At 33.9% G+C, this 14,040-nt stretch overlaps 1 protein-coding gene across 1 annotated transcript; it reads left to right on the top strand.

The window, feature by feature from the left end:
- The first annotated feature begins 3,260 nt into the window (after positions 1 to 3,260).
- LOC130623062 (intraflagellar transport protein 22 homolog) lies at positions 3,261 to 7,283 on the top strand. The gene is made up of 7 exons (XM_057438566.1): positions 3,261 to 3,266; positions 3,500 to 3,688; positions 4,457 to 4,539; positions 4,770 to 4,862; positions 5,314 to 5,412; positions 5,790 to 5,890; positions 6,124 to 7,283. Exons 1-7 carry the CDS (start codon positions 3,261 to 3,263, stop codon positions 6,270 to 6,272), a joined length of 720 nt encoding a protein of 239 aa, XP_057294549.1. The 3' UTR covers positions 6,273 to 7,283.
- Positions 7,284 to 14,040: the final 6,757 nt, after the last annotated feature.

Here is a 14,040-nt window from a genome sequence, read left to right as displayed (position 1 = left end):
TTTTTAGGAGATTTTAAAAGGATAAGTAAAGTCTGTGGAAGTTAATCACAAACACGAAATTCGAAGCCATATATACAAAAGTAGGACGGCCCAAGGTGCTGTGATATTTCTACAGTTACTGCCTCAGCAGTTTGGATGTTATCAGTAGAGATGTAGTGTCACGTTTTTTATAAACAAATAAAATTCATGGTTTTTACTTTCTTTATCCTGATTTTTGATGACGGTGATCGTGTCACCTTTGGTACGAACTAAGTTAAAGGGTTGTTTATAGACGCAAGAAATTAGAGAATAAAAGAGCGATTTATGCGCAAAACATCTATATTCGAGCGGACGACAATTTCGAGACTGTTTGGAGCTAGAAGCGAAAGTATGAACGAACCCGATAGTCGTTTTTTGCATGGATCGCCCTTTTATAACTGCTATGTAAAGTAAACGGTAAAGCCACGACAATATTACACTAAACCCTAATCGCGATCCTCAGATCTGTTTCCTCTTTTTGCATAGCGCACGGTAAGCGCAGCGCCGATGAGAGACAAAAAGCTCTGGGAAAGAGGTTGGCAAAACCTATGTATAACCGTGCTACGCCCACTGTACAAGTTTACCCTCGCAACCCTATGCAAAACTGCGTGAAAAATTCTTCGCTAAATATGCCGCTAAATTGGCTCCCAGTTCTGGGGACCGCGGATCGAATCCCGCTCGCTGCTTGGCAGTATGTTAGTGATGAACAAAGTAGTTCTTCTCCAATATGACTTACACGCATTATACTCGCCCGTCATGATCAGAGGTCTGATCGGGGTGAAACATTCTCTGTTGAGAACGAAATACGGATGTGCTATAATAAATATTCACCTATATGTATACATACCATCCGGATAAACTATCTGAGTTCATCACTAACATATTGCCGCACGTAGTGTAGTGGGTTCATCTGCGGCTCCCAGTTCTGGGGACCGCGGATCGAATCCTGCTCACTGCTTGGCAGTATGTTAGTGATTAACAAAGTAGTTCTTCTTCAATATAAATTCAAATGTTGTAAAAACGTTCTCAACATTATTGTCAAACAACTATGTCACATTCTGTCTTAAAACACTTGAAATTTTCCTGATCAACTTTTAATAGCTTCAATTACACCTATTTTTAAAGCTGGCGATGATTCTAATGTCACCAACTACAGACCTATTTGTGTCTTCCCATGTTTTTCAAAAAATTTAGAACAAATAAAATGTAACAGACTAGCTATATCAAATTCTGTTGGGAAATAATATTCTTCATCATAACAATTTGACTTTTAAAAACAAACACTCGATTACACTGAACATGCAATAAGTGCATTAATATATGCGCTGACTTCAACGATAATTACCTATACCAAATTGTTAGAGGGAGAAAAAAGCCCTGACGAGGTTGAGCTTGAGAACTAGGAAACCCTGTCCCCAAGACTCTTTTTCTTGAACAAATAGAAAAAATTTAGAAAAGAGTCCTGAGACAAGTTGGAGAATTGGGGACCGGAGCTATGGTTGATTCAATCTACATATTGTGTGACTTTGGTCTACTTCGGGCTGCAGTTGGAGTCGGTCACGGCGAAAAATAAATTTGATTTGCCAAAGTTAGTTACGAAAACAACAAATGCAAAGCATGCACAAAGTAGAAGATGGACGCGTTTCTGTTTTTGTGCTTCCTCCCATGTACCAGAGTCTAACTTTCCCTTATGTTCTGCAAATATCGAACTCTGTGTAGCTACGTCTATTTTTAGAATTTTTTTTAGAGTGGCCTTGTGGAGTTTGCAGGAAAGGGGTTGGTAGTAACTCAATTTTTTGTCAGACTTGCAAGCATTTGGGTACATAAGAAGTGCAGTAGTATCAGTGGAAGGTTAAGAGCTGACATACAGTTTGTATGCAAGCGTTGCAAAGGTGAGATTATAGAGAATGAAGTATTTCCAGCTTTAATGATGTACAACAGTGGCTCGTTAGAGATAGTTGAGAACTTCTGTTACTTAGGTGATATGTTGGGCAGTGAAGGGGGTGTTGGTAGAAGTGTTACTTGCAGGATAGGTTCTGCTTGGAAAAAGTTCAGAGAGTTGCTTCCTTTGTTGACTAGCAGAGTCCTGTCAATTGAGGTAAAAGGTAGGTTGTATGAGGCCTGTGTAAGAAGTGTTATGTTGTACGGTAGTGAGACATGGGCAGTGAAGCAGGAAGATCTTGACCGTTTAGATAGGAATGATATGAGAATGGTTAGGTGGATGTGTAACGCCAGTCTGAGAGACAGAAAGAGTTCAGATGAGTTAAGAAGCAGGCTAAGTCTCCGTAGAATTAAAGATGTTATCCAGATAAGAATATTGAATTGGCTGGGGAACTTGGAAAAAATGGAGGAGGATAATTGGGTAAGTAAGTGTAGAGACTTGATAGTTAGGCAGACCGAGAAAGACTTGGCAGGAGGTTATAAGGACAGACTTGATACAGAGGAAGTTGAGTTTAGATCTAACACAGTCTAGATCAGATTGGAAGAGGGTCATTAATAAACCCCGTCCAACCCATGCTAGCATGGAAAACGAACGTTAAGCCGAGAATGATGAAGATGATGGGATAGATAGCTACATTGTTTTTAGTTAAAAATTTGTTGGTTGTTTTTTGGGTTTATGTTTGGCTATAAATCGATGGCTACATTTGTTTAGATCTTTAGTGGTGAGCATTTTTCACTCAGGCATCTTCGTTGCAGGTAAAAAGCTGCAGTTGACAGGGCTTAGTGCTGAAAAGTAAACAAATAACGTCTCCTGGAATTTATCTATGATAGCCTAATTAGTGTACAGTATGCTATTTTAGCAAGTATGCTATTTTAGCAAGTTCCTAATTAGGCTATCAACATGGTTTTTTCTGCCTATTGCTGTTATGTGCTGTTATGGATCCTTTGTTTTACGACCACGGTTAAATTTCTGGGATATCTTCAACATGACTGCACAGCTTAAATGTTTTATTCCTTGCCTAAGAAGCTGATCCAAAAACTTTTGACATATAATTAGATTATATATACAAAATTTTGCTTGAAGAAAGATGACTTAACAAACTGCAAAAAAATGATACAACTATATGGTAGTTGTCATGATATTTGAAAGAAGGAAACGAAACTCCTAAAAAGGAGATGACCCCCGAATTAGACTGTGGAAAATGCCTAACTAAGCTATCCTAATTTGGTGTGATAATCTAAGTTGTCCCTGACTGACAAAGAAATTTTTAGAACTTTAGCGTCGGCCGTATAAGTTTACCATGCATGTAAGTTTAGCACTTACAAAATTAAAATTCCCAGGAATTGAACAGAATTTTCCAACATCTAACTTTTTACATTCCTAGAAAGGATTGGCATTTTTAAGAAATAACCTGTATATATTTATGCGCATAGGAAAAAACAAACAAAAAATGCCAATCTGCTATCGGTAACTTGAACACGGGCTTAGTCAACTTTATTATCTTGTACCATTTTGTTATGTTCTTTTAACTTTTGTTAGTGCTTTCTTAAAGAAACTCAAACCTTGAAAAACTCAAACATTCATTACCTCAACCCATTTTTCGTAATAATTTTTTTCACTTCCAGGTTATGTACATATGTTTCCTCTAATAAAAATATAATTCAAGAAATATATAAAAGTTTGGTAATGTTTAACAAGGTGAAAATATTGATAGTTGGTCCTAGTGAGGTATGTTAAGTGTTGTCAGTTATTTAATTATGTCACTTTATATAATATTCCTTATTTTGTTTATATTACATCTCCCAACAATTGGTACAATCATTGACTTATTGCAATGTTGTGTTAAAATTTTAGAACTTTTTATAAAATTACTTAGTTTCAAAAACAATTTTTTTATCACTATGTCGATATGACAGTTTTAGCATTTAAATTGGTGATAATTGGCAAAATGCCAGAAAAATTCAGTCTTTTAATGAAATTTCAGGCATCTATATCTTCCAAAATATTGACAAGGAATAAATTTTAGAATTGTTTTGAATAAATTCATTTTTAAACAATCTGTTCTATCTATATAATAATATATTTGTTTTTAAAATTTACAGGTAAGGAGAGGTAATGGAAGGTTACAATAGTATAAAAACTATATTATAATACTTGTATACGTCTGTCTGTCTGTCACCCAAAATAATAGCTTAGCTGCGTAAGTAGCGAGACGCACGCAATGCGGTGTAAAAAGGATGGGCGAACCCGTGGATCTTTCCACGGGCTAACGACTAGTAGTATATATTAGTATAAAAAAAGTTACAATAGTATAAAATTCCTGTCGAAAATAGATAGTAAAGTGAAGAAAATGTCATAAATAAATAAATAAAAAATTTCAAGAAAATAATGAGTTAATATTAAGTGGACACTGTGTAATGTCACTAGTACCAGTACTGCAACTACCAAATTAATAGTAACAATTTTTTTATACTTTTTATTAAATTGTATATACAGAGTGGAAAGACTGTGTTGGCAAATTTCTTGGCTGATGCGACAGAATCAGCAAGTGGGGATTACCATCCAACTCAAGGTGTTAGGTATGTATTTTTTCTAAAACTTACACAAGATTAAAACTTGGTAAAATCTCACAGACAAATAAAATTATATTGAGAGCCTGTGAAAGGCCTACTTCTAAAGTTAAGCGTTTGTGTGAGATGGTAAAGTTAAAGCTATACTTATGTTAATCTGGCTGTAATATAATATATATAACCAAACCTTAGATATATACTCTCCCCTTATCTTAATTTACTGATTATCATTTTTTTAGGATATTAGAATTTGAAGTTGACAATGTCAATTTGGGAGGCAACCATACTGTAAATATTGAAGTTGAATTGTGGGATTGCAGTGGTAATCAGAGGTAAAACGGCAGCATTGTATCTTTATCAGCTGTTAGCCTGACTTTTAAAACAGTGTTTGAACGGATAGTGATATGCAAAAAGTTTTGTTTATGTTATGTCAAACACGCGTTATAACACTTTTAAATTTACTAATTCGGAAAGTTAAACTTTGGTTAAAATCGTGAAAATTTGAGATATACACACAACATTTATCAGTGTTTTGAATTCCACACCCTCAAAATTTCTACTTTTAAATTTCTTGTTTAATTCACAATATTTCTTTTTACTTGTCAAATTGCACAGACTTGTACAGGCTTTAGAAATTTGTTCAAAATAAAGAGTCATTGAATTCATTTAGATTTAGCATGTGTTCTGTCCCGTTGTAAAATGTTTGCTTGAGTAAACACCGATTGGTGTATTTTAAAAATAGTTTAAACTTTTGTTACATGTTACTTTTTTTACTATATTAAGGTTTGAAATATGCTGGCCTGCCATGCAGAAAGATGTAAACGGGATCATATTTGTATATAATCCAGATGTGAGCTCACATGAGAAAGAACTTGAAAACTGGTATTCTTTTTTTACCTTTTTTTTCATGCAACAAATGTTGTATCCAGGGCATAAAAAGAACGTTAGGGAAATAAAGCATAATCTTAAGTCCCATAAATGCAGTTGGATCTCTCAAGATTAACAGTGGACTAGCCTTCTGGTGGCAGTAGTAAGTTATACTGACTTTTTGCAATGATAGAAAAGTTTATTTAAGAAGAGCGTGAAACACTAATAAGAATTTCTTTTAAAGTGAGCTTATACGCGCGGGCTTGGTAAGTGGGTTTAACTCCGGATAAGAAAACCACAAGCTTATATAAACTTTTCTTTAGGCGCACTTAGCTAAAAAAAGTTTAAAGAATGATACTTGGTATTGTCATTTTTACTGTCAATTCGTTTAGGCATCTTCATTTTGTTAAAGGGAAAGGTATACGCGATAAACTGTACCACATCTTTGCTCACCAAAAGCCTGCTACAAACCCTTCTGGAAGAACGAAGTTAGGTAAGAGTAGGGTTTTAATATGAAGGTGCTGTCTCCTGCATATGCTTCGCTAATGCTGAGACTGCACTTTTAGTATGCTGCGAGAATGTGTATATATTATTTAGATCGCTTAGTACAACAATAATAAATTGCTACTGAAGCTTGATCCAAGAGACTTAAAATTGTTTACACAATTAAGTGTATGCTTACATGCGATTGATGTTTAAGTCATACAGAATCCGTTGTGTTTGTAGGTGGCAGTTTAGGCAGGATACATGTTACGAACACGAATTTAGAAGAAGACCCCGATGCTGTTCGTAGCAGTTTTAAAAGTTTTCTGACTCAGGTAATTTCACATGTCAACGATAGACGCGACCAGGAGGAGTTGAGTATCATTGAATAAATTTTGTTTAGCAGCACTGCACGCCCGCATTTATGTTCGCAACTCGTAGAGTGGCTTGTAAAAAGAAGGGACATTTTATACAGCTTAAGGGAACTATTTTTTGCGGTATTAAATAAGATTTCGAGATTTTGCAGTAATTAATTTTCGCGATTGCATTGCTTGGATCGAAAAAAGAAACTGCGAAAGTCGTGGAAATTTTTAACTATCTCCATCTAAAATGAATTTTTCGTTATAAATGACTAAGTAGCATGCATTAGCATATAAGTCTTCCCAATTTGTATCTATAAAAAATAATTCGATAGACTTTTTTATTTCGAATTATCTGCCCTGACTCTCATAAGGTCGAGTGTAAATAGGGATTTGTAGGTTGCAGCGATTATATTCTTTCTTTAAACGTCTGCCTTTAAAATAAACTAGTCGTTAACACCTAGAAAAATCTACGGGGTAGCCCGCCTGTAAATTACACGCTATTTATAATAAACGCTGCTCATAGAGAAATAACGTCATTTTTTGCTAGAAAAATTTCGCCTTCTATTGCGACGTTCTAGAAAGTTCACCCAGAAAAAACTGTGTTTTCATTACCCTGGTGAACAAAAAATTTGGGACAAACGTGACGAAATATTTCCTAGAGCACGATAATATAGTGTTTTTTATTGTCTATTTACAAAAGTGAGAAAAAATCAACGTAAACAGGAATTTTATAAGAATTATATCCAATATTTTTTGTGTCGTAACGCAACCTTATGAATCCTAAAACGTCCTACTGTACTGCTAAGGGCGCCTTTTCCTACTGTTTTCGATACCGGTCAGTTTTGAACAAACGCCACATAAATATAACACAATTTGCCGCAAAAATTACTGCAGCGTTTAAAGGAAATAAATATTGCCGCATCCCGTGTTTATGATTTTAAAGATTTTTTTTAAAGTATTTATTGTTTGTAAAAAGTAATATAATATGATGTTAGAAGTACTATTGTTAATCATGTAGTAAAAAATGAATGAAAAATTTAAGATGTATTTCTGTTTACGGGTATGTCTGTAGATTCAACGTCGAGGAATTTGTCTAACGTTTGCGGCAGGGTGGCATGCTCTTGATTTTAATACTAATAATTGTAAGAAAAACTGATTCATTTGTTAACTCTGTTAACACAGTAACATGGTATGACAATTTTTCTCAAAAGCCTCTTAAGCGGTGATAATTACTGCAGGGTTGTCGAAACGGCAAAAATACTAGGATTGAAATACGGACATGGGGTATTTAGATATGGGGCATTTACTTGTAAACCATATGGCACCCACAACAGTAGTAGGGAAAGAAATGCCCTGTCGTGTTTTCGCGTGGTGAGAACGTGCCGTTGTGTTCACAACATAATTGAGGATCTGCAAATGGGGAGCAACTTCAGATCAAATTTCGAGAAATTGAATGTTTTAACTTTTTTTCAAACATCGCGGTGAATAAAGGGTTAACGGGCACTGTTATTCATTGAACATCATATTAAATCTTTTAGATCTACGAGATAAAAATTTGACATCAACCAAATAACCGTGTGTGCACACTGTTAATTTTTAGTAGATTTTTTGCAAAGCAAATTTTTAGCAACTTTTCTATTAAGTTTCGGGCGTTTGTTTAACAACAAAATTTATGAATTGCACAGGTCTATGTTTTTAAACATCTCGATCTTGTCACATCAGTTTTTACACGGCACGTGTGCTGTTGAAGTCTTTATGTGACTTTGGAGATTTCATGCTTTTGTTCTTTGAAACTTCTTAGAACACATCCATTAGTAGAAGCATTAAGAATGTACGAAATGTCCTGCGTTCTTTTAAAAATAGTCCTCGAAATGTAAAAAAGAAAAGGTTTCCCTAAATATTATAATATTATACACTTTATCATACATGTAAGCTTAGTTTTAATATTTTCAAACCTAAAAACGCTAAACATATGCGGAAAACTAAAAGTGATCCAGTGTTAAGTAAAAAAAAACACGTATGATAGTAAATATTATATACTAGCCGGTAGCGCGTGGATAAATTCGCGGGATTGACCGTCCTTTATTTACAGCATTTCGTATGTCTCAGATAGACAAAATACGGCTATGCTGTTATAGAGGCACTCATCTGCACGTACAGTTTCATGTAAGCACACACACACACAAACATGAGAACAATAATAGTAACTATATAAATTATACATTACGTTGATTGATGGTGTAGATATACTAAACATTCGACACTATAAAAATGTTGAAAAAACAAGCTGTGATTGAATAAAATAAAGAGCCACTTGAAGATTAAACTGTTTATAGATACTCATATATCACCCTATTTCCTTTACTCCTACATTTATAAAAATAAACAGACATTACTCTTTTCACATCTTCCACTATATGTCTGATCGCATTCATGTCATCTTTGTCTATTATTGTTCGTACACCCCATATATCGTTGTCTTTTACCATTCTACATTTAAACAAGTGTCCGCCGTGTTGTTTTCGTCTTCACACAACACACATTTCTCTTGCTCTCTCCCTTATTTTCCTGACCCGGCTAACATATTTAATTGCAATTTCATTACAACTTGCTTTTCATTGTTGTTAATTCATCAACATACTTTTTCCCATATCAATCTCAGGTTTTCTTTTGCCTGGTATCTCTTTTCATCTCACTGGATATCACATTAGTCATTACACTGGATATTACGTTAATGACAATGTCACTGGATGTCTCATTTGTTATTTTTTCTTGATGATGACTCGCCTAACAGCAATTATGAGATTACATGACAAGCAGGACATCATTTTTGTTGACAAAATTTTACAGAAGTAACAAATATAGTTCAAATACAACCGTTTTTAAATAATTTTACTGAATTTCGCCGATTTTATTTACCTTAAAATAAAGCTGAGTAACAAAACGATAATTTCGTACGATTTCCAAAAATGCTTCAGCAAAGTCATCAACTATCATCCGAAGACGTCTATTTTAGTCATATTTTTAATCCAAAAATTGTTTATTAACTTACCATTGAAAAAGTTTTGTGGTTTGCAAAACTGTTATCAAAGACAGTCATCATTGACGCATTTTTACGATGTTGGAGAATTTCCGTCTCAATGGGAAGTGGTGATGGATTTGAATGGTGGTATAATATTACTTTTATAGACATACTTTTTGAATTAAAATGCTATCAGATATGTTTTCAAGATTGACATTTCAGATAAGACTTTGCGAGACCAACATTTTATTGAAGAACGAGATGAAAGAAGCGATATTTTTTAAGAACAATAACCAATTGATTGACCAAAAAAATTTTTCTACTTAGATGTGTTATTTTTTCGAATATCTCTGTCCATTTTCCTTAACCAAGTAGGTGCCCTTTAATATTAATCTTTTCAACACTATGAAGTTAAAAGTCGTGAAATAAGGGAAATCTCTTCATTGGTACTATGCATTTCACGAAAAACTTTAATACGCCAACAATGTTTATTTTATAACTAGTCGTTAGCCCGTGGAAAATCTACGGGTTCGCCTGTCCTTTTTATACCGCATTGCGTACTTCTCGCTATTGCGCAGCTAAGATACCATTTTGCGTGACAGACAGACAGACAGACATACGTATACGGGCATTATATTATAGATATTTTAACTATTTATACTATATTACATTTCATTTTTACATAAATAGGAATAAATTATTTTTTTACTTTACAAGAAAAAGTTTGGTTAGGTTCTATAATCAATGATGCAAATCCGTGGTCCAAACACTGGCAAGCAGGTACATAAAGATATCGAACAAGGGCAATTAATATCATATGTAAAGCAATCAGTTTCTATTTCGCATGGCTTAAGGTGGACGCACGTGTCTCGTCTCCTTCTACTTAACATGACTTTCTTGTATTCTTCGCCTGAGTGACCATTTTGTACATTGTTATGCTTTGAAAGCTAAAAAAAATAGAGAAGAATTTAATAACGGTGTTGACATGCGGATTGTTAGATTGTTTGAAATCATATATATTATGCCACTAGTCATCAGATTTGTTTGCAATGTTAATCTGACAAAATTTCCATGCTCGACAGTGATGTGGTTAGTAACCAGATCAAAGAAATAACAAAACAATCAAAAATATCTTGAATCAAAAAAACATTTTTTCCGTAATTTTACTCCTATCTCACTTTCAAAAAAATATTTATTTTATTTGATCTTCAGGTTTTAAGATACTAAAAGTAGACAAAGCATGATAGCATTTTTAATGCAATTTGTCAATAAAGATGACATGCTAATAAATATACTTACTGGTTTTGCTGACAGTATTGATGGATATGACAACAAACACAATATCGCAAGATATCCAAAAACTAAAAATGCAAGAATAAAAAGGCATGTAATGGCAGAACATGTAGCTGCAGTAACAATAGATGCTGTTGCTCAATCAGCTACACGTGTTGACGAAAACACACATGGTAAACTTACCGATAAACTTATTCATATTTGATATTAAGATTTGATGCTTTGCCTATCGATTTCAAACTTAGAATATTTTTGATATTCCAATGGCATCCTTTTTATTTGCATGCGTTGAAAGAAAATATATATTTTCATTGTAAAATTTCCTTTTAATTAAATATATAATTCAAGGCATGTAATCAAGGATTTCCTAGGAAGTAATTGTATTTTTTCTGGACCAAACTCAAATTTTGTCTTTGATTTTTTTTCCTGTTGTGGAGTTGAACAAAATTTCATAGGAAAATTAACTAAAAATAAACAAGTTCAGAAATCCGGTTGGTATGTGCTCGTGCTACCATTTTGTATTAACGAGCTAATAATTGATTGGTGGATAAGTTACACAATGGATTTTAATTGGAAGATATTTGGCCTAAACTCAACTAAATATTGCAGAGGTAATTCTTATTAGCAATTATACTCCCAGGTGAATAAACAAGGCAATCAACTAATGTGAAAATAATTGTTTGAAAATATTTTAACGGAAGTTTGATTTTTCATAGAGCTAAGTTTTCTGCAAAGAGTAGCAACCGTAGACATAACATCAAAATGGATTTACAGCCAGTATAATTTAAAAAAGTCTTAAAGTAAAATAAATAAGAAATTTATGGCAAGGATACTTTTTACTACCATGTGACGGACCATGTACTCAAGTGCATCCATCCAGAAATTGTGCATCTCTAATCGATTCTGTCAAACTTAAATGCCCGAGAAGAGGGTTAGATATTATAAACGCTCCTGACGATTTTTCTGTTTTGTATTTTATAGAAACTAAAAAGTGAAAAAAAAATTATTGAACGCTCTTAGTTTTTCTGGTAATGATGATACATCCAACTGAAATATTGTATCCTTTTATTGTATCCCTTTGCGTTTCTCTATAGGAATTAGACGTAAAATAAAAATTAAGGTTGGTGTTACATAAATGCTGCCATAACAAGGGCCGAGATAAATTTGTTGAATTTTGCATATCACTTCTCTAATCCCAACCTTCCTGGGGTCGGATGTTATGTTAGAACTTTATTAGTTTCATATAATTATATGACATAATGATGTTATTTTCGGGCTGTTACAAAACTAATTTCCTTTCCAGAAAGAAATGCAGTTTTTAGTTTTTTTAATCAAACTCCACAAAAGCAGTCATTTTCTGAAACAGAACCATAATATTGTTTGTCTAATTCCAGATCTCTTGTTGTTGACTGTTGTTGACTGTGAAGAAACGCAAAAAGGTACGAATGAAGAAAGTGCGAATAAAAGTACGAATGAAGGTACGAAAATGAAGGTACGAATGAAGAAGGTGCGAATGAAGGTACGAATAAAAGTACGAATGAAGGTACGAAAATGAAGGTACGAATGAAGGTACGAATGAAGAAGGTGCGAATGAAGGTACGAATAAAAGTACGAATGAAGGTACGAAAATGAAGGTACGAATGAAGGTACGACTGAAGATACAAATGATGGTACGAATGATGGTACGAATGAAGGTACAAATGAAGGTACGAATGGAGGTACGAATGATGGTACGAATGAAGGTACGAATAAAGGTACAAAAGAAGGTACGAATGAAGGTACAAATGAATGTACGAATGAAGGTACGAATGAAGGTAAGAATGAAGGTACCAATGAAGGTACGAATGAAGGTACAAATGAAGGTACGAATGAAGGTACGACTGGAGGTACGACTGGAGGTACGAATGAAGGTACGAATGAAGGTACGAATGGCGGTACGAATAAAAGTACGAATAAAGGTACGAATAAAGGTACAAATGATGGTACGAATGATGGTACGAATGAAGGTACGAATGGAGGTACGAATGGAGGTTCGAATGAAGGTACGAATGGAGGTACGAATCAAGGTACGAATCAAGGTACAAATAGAGTTACGAATGAAGGTACGAATGTTATTTCCTGCCCTGGTATTAATTTACCTCCATTACTCGGCGGATGTAACATATTCTGTAAACAAACAGCTTCATTATAAAAACCACAAAATTAGTAAAAGCAAGCTAATCAATGAAATAAATATCAGAAGGTATTCATACGTAAGGCCAACATATAGCGGTGAAAGAATCCAGCTAAAGCATGAATGCTCCGAATTAAATAAAAATTTACGACACTTTTGAAACATGTCCAGGTTTAATAAACTGGGCAACAAATGGAAGAAAGAAAATGATACATAACTCAAAGTACTTTTAACGTCACTTATCTCTTCTACTGGTAGGTTTTGTACACATCATTGTATCAAAACAAGAACATATCAAGCAAGTGTGCTTCGAATATTGTGGCTTAAACAAGTGAATAAGCCCAGACTACACGGTCGACAGAATTGACTTTATTGGCCATCTTAAAATTCAATTAGGCAATTTGTACTTGACGTTTTAACACAAAGATGGAGAGCTGCGTTTACAAATAGAGAAAACAAAAACAATTAGAATTATTACTGAGGAACCGTTAAATAACGGGGAAATGGAAACCAGGAAAAAGTGTGGGTATCTGTAAAAAGAAGGTGGTTCTTTTCGCCACCACATATTTTGATTATGACGGTATTAGCTTATACAACCTTACCGCATCCTGTCTGGTCTGAATTTTATCGTTCGCCTTAGTATAATCACTTGAAACATATGTACTTCAACCTCTTGCCTTAAGAAAGACAATCATTTTATCTCCAAAATATAAGCAAGGATTTTTTGGTAACGAAAATTTATAGTCTAAGGACAAATATTTTTGAAACGTAGTGCTTTACATTTGATAATCTAATTTTGGGTATTGGACTGCTATTGTTTAAACAGAAAGAAAAAGAATCGTAGTGTTGCAGAACATACGAAGATAATGTCGAAATTACGATAAAAGAATAGCCTACAAAGTAGTTCCTTACAGGGGAAAATACGTAAGGAGAAAGTGACGAATTTTCCTTAAAGTGACGATAATTTCCTCTAAAAGAATATTTTCTGAATTATTTATTCCTGGACGAGTAAATGTCCCCTAATGAATATGCTGACGGGTAATAAAACCCTAAATAAAAAACTAAATAAAAAGTAAAACCATTTATCCATCAACTAAGAATAGCACTTACAAAAGGGAGAAGTAACGAAATCATTTTCTAGTGACAAAGACATTTGCTTGATAATGCACATAAAATAAAAAAAACCCGTAGTTTCTTATGTTTTAATCAGCTATCAGCATAGTCCTTAGAGAAATTTATTTGTTCAGAAATAAAATTAATCAGGGAATACTTTCTTAGAGAAAAATCATCGTCACTCGAAGAAAATTTGA

This window comes from Hydractinia symbiolongicarpus, chromosome 13 (genome assembly GCF_029227915.1).
Source record: "Hydractinia symbiolongicarpus strain clone_291-10 chromosome 13, HSymV2.1, whole genome shotgun sequence".
NCBI classification, from domain to species: Eukaryota; Metazoa; Cnidaria; class Hydrozoa; order Anthoathecata; family Hydractiniidae; genus Hydractinia; species Hydractinia symbiolongicarpus.
The sequence above is the reverse complement of the archived record's forward strand: the minus strand, read 5'-3'. Positions and strand labels throughout refer to the sequence as shown.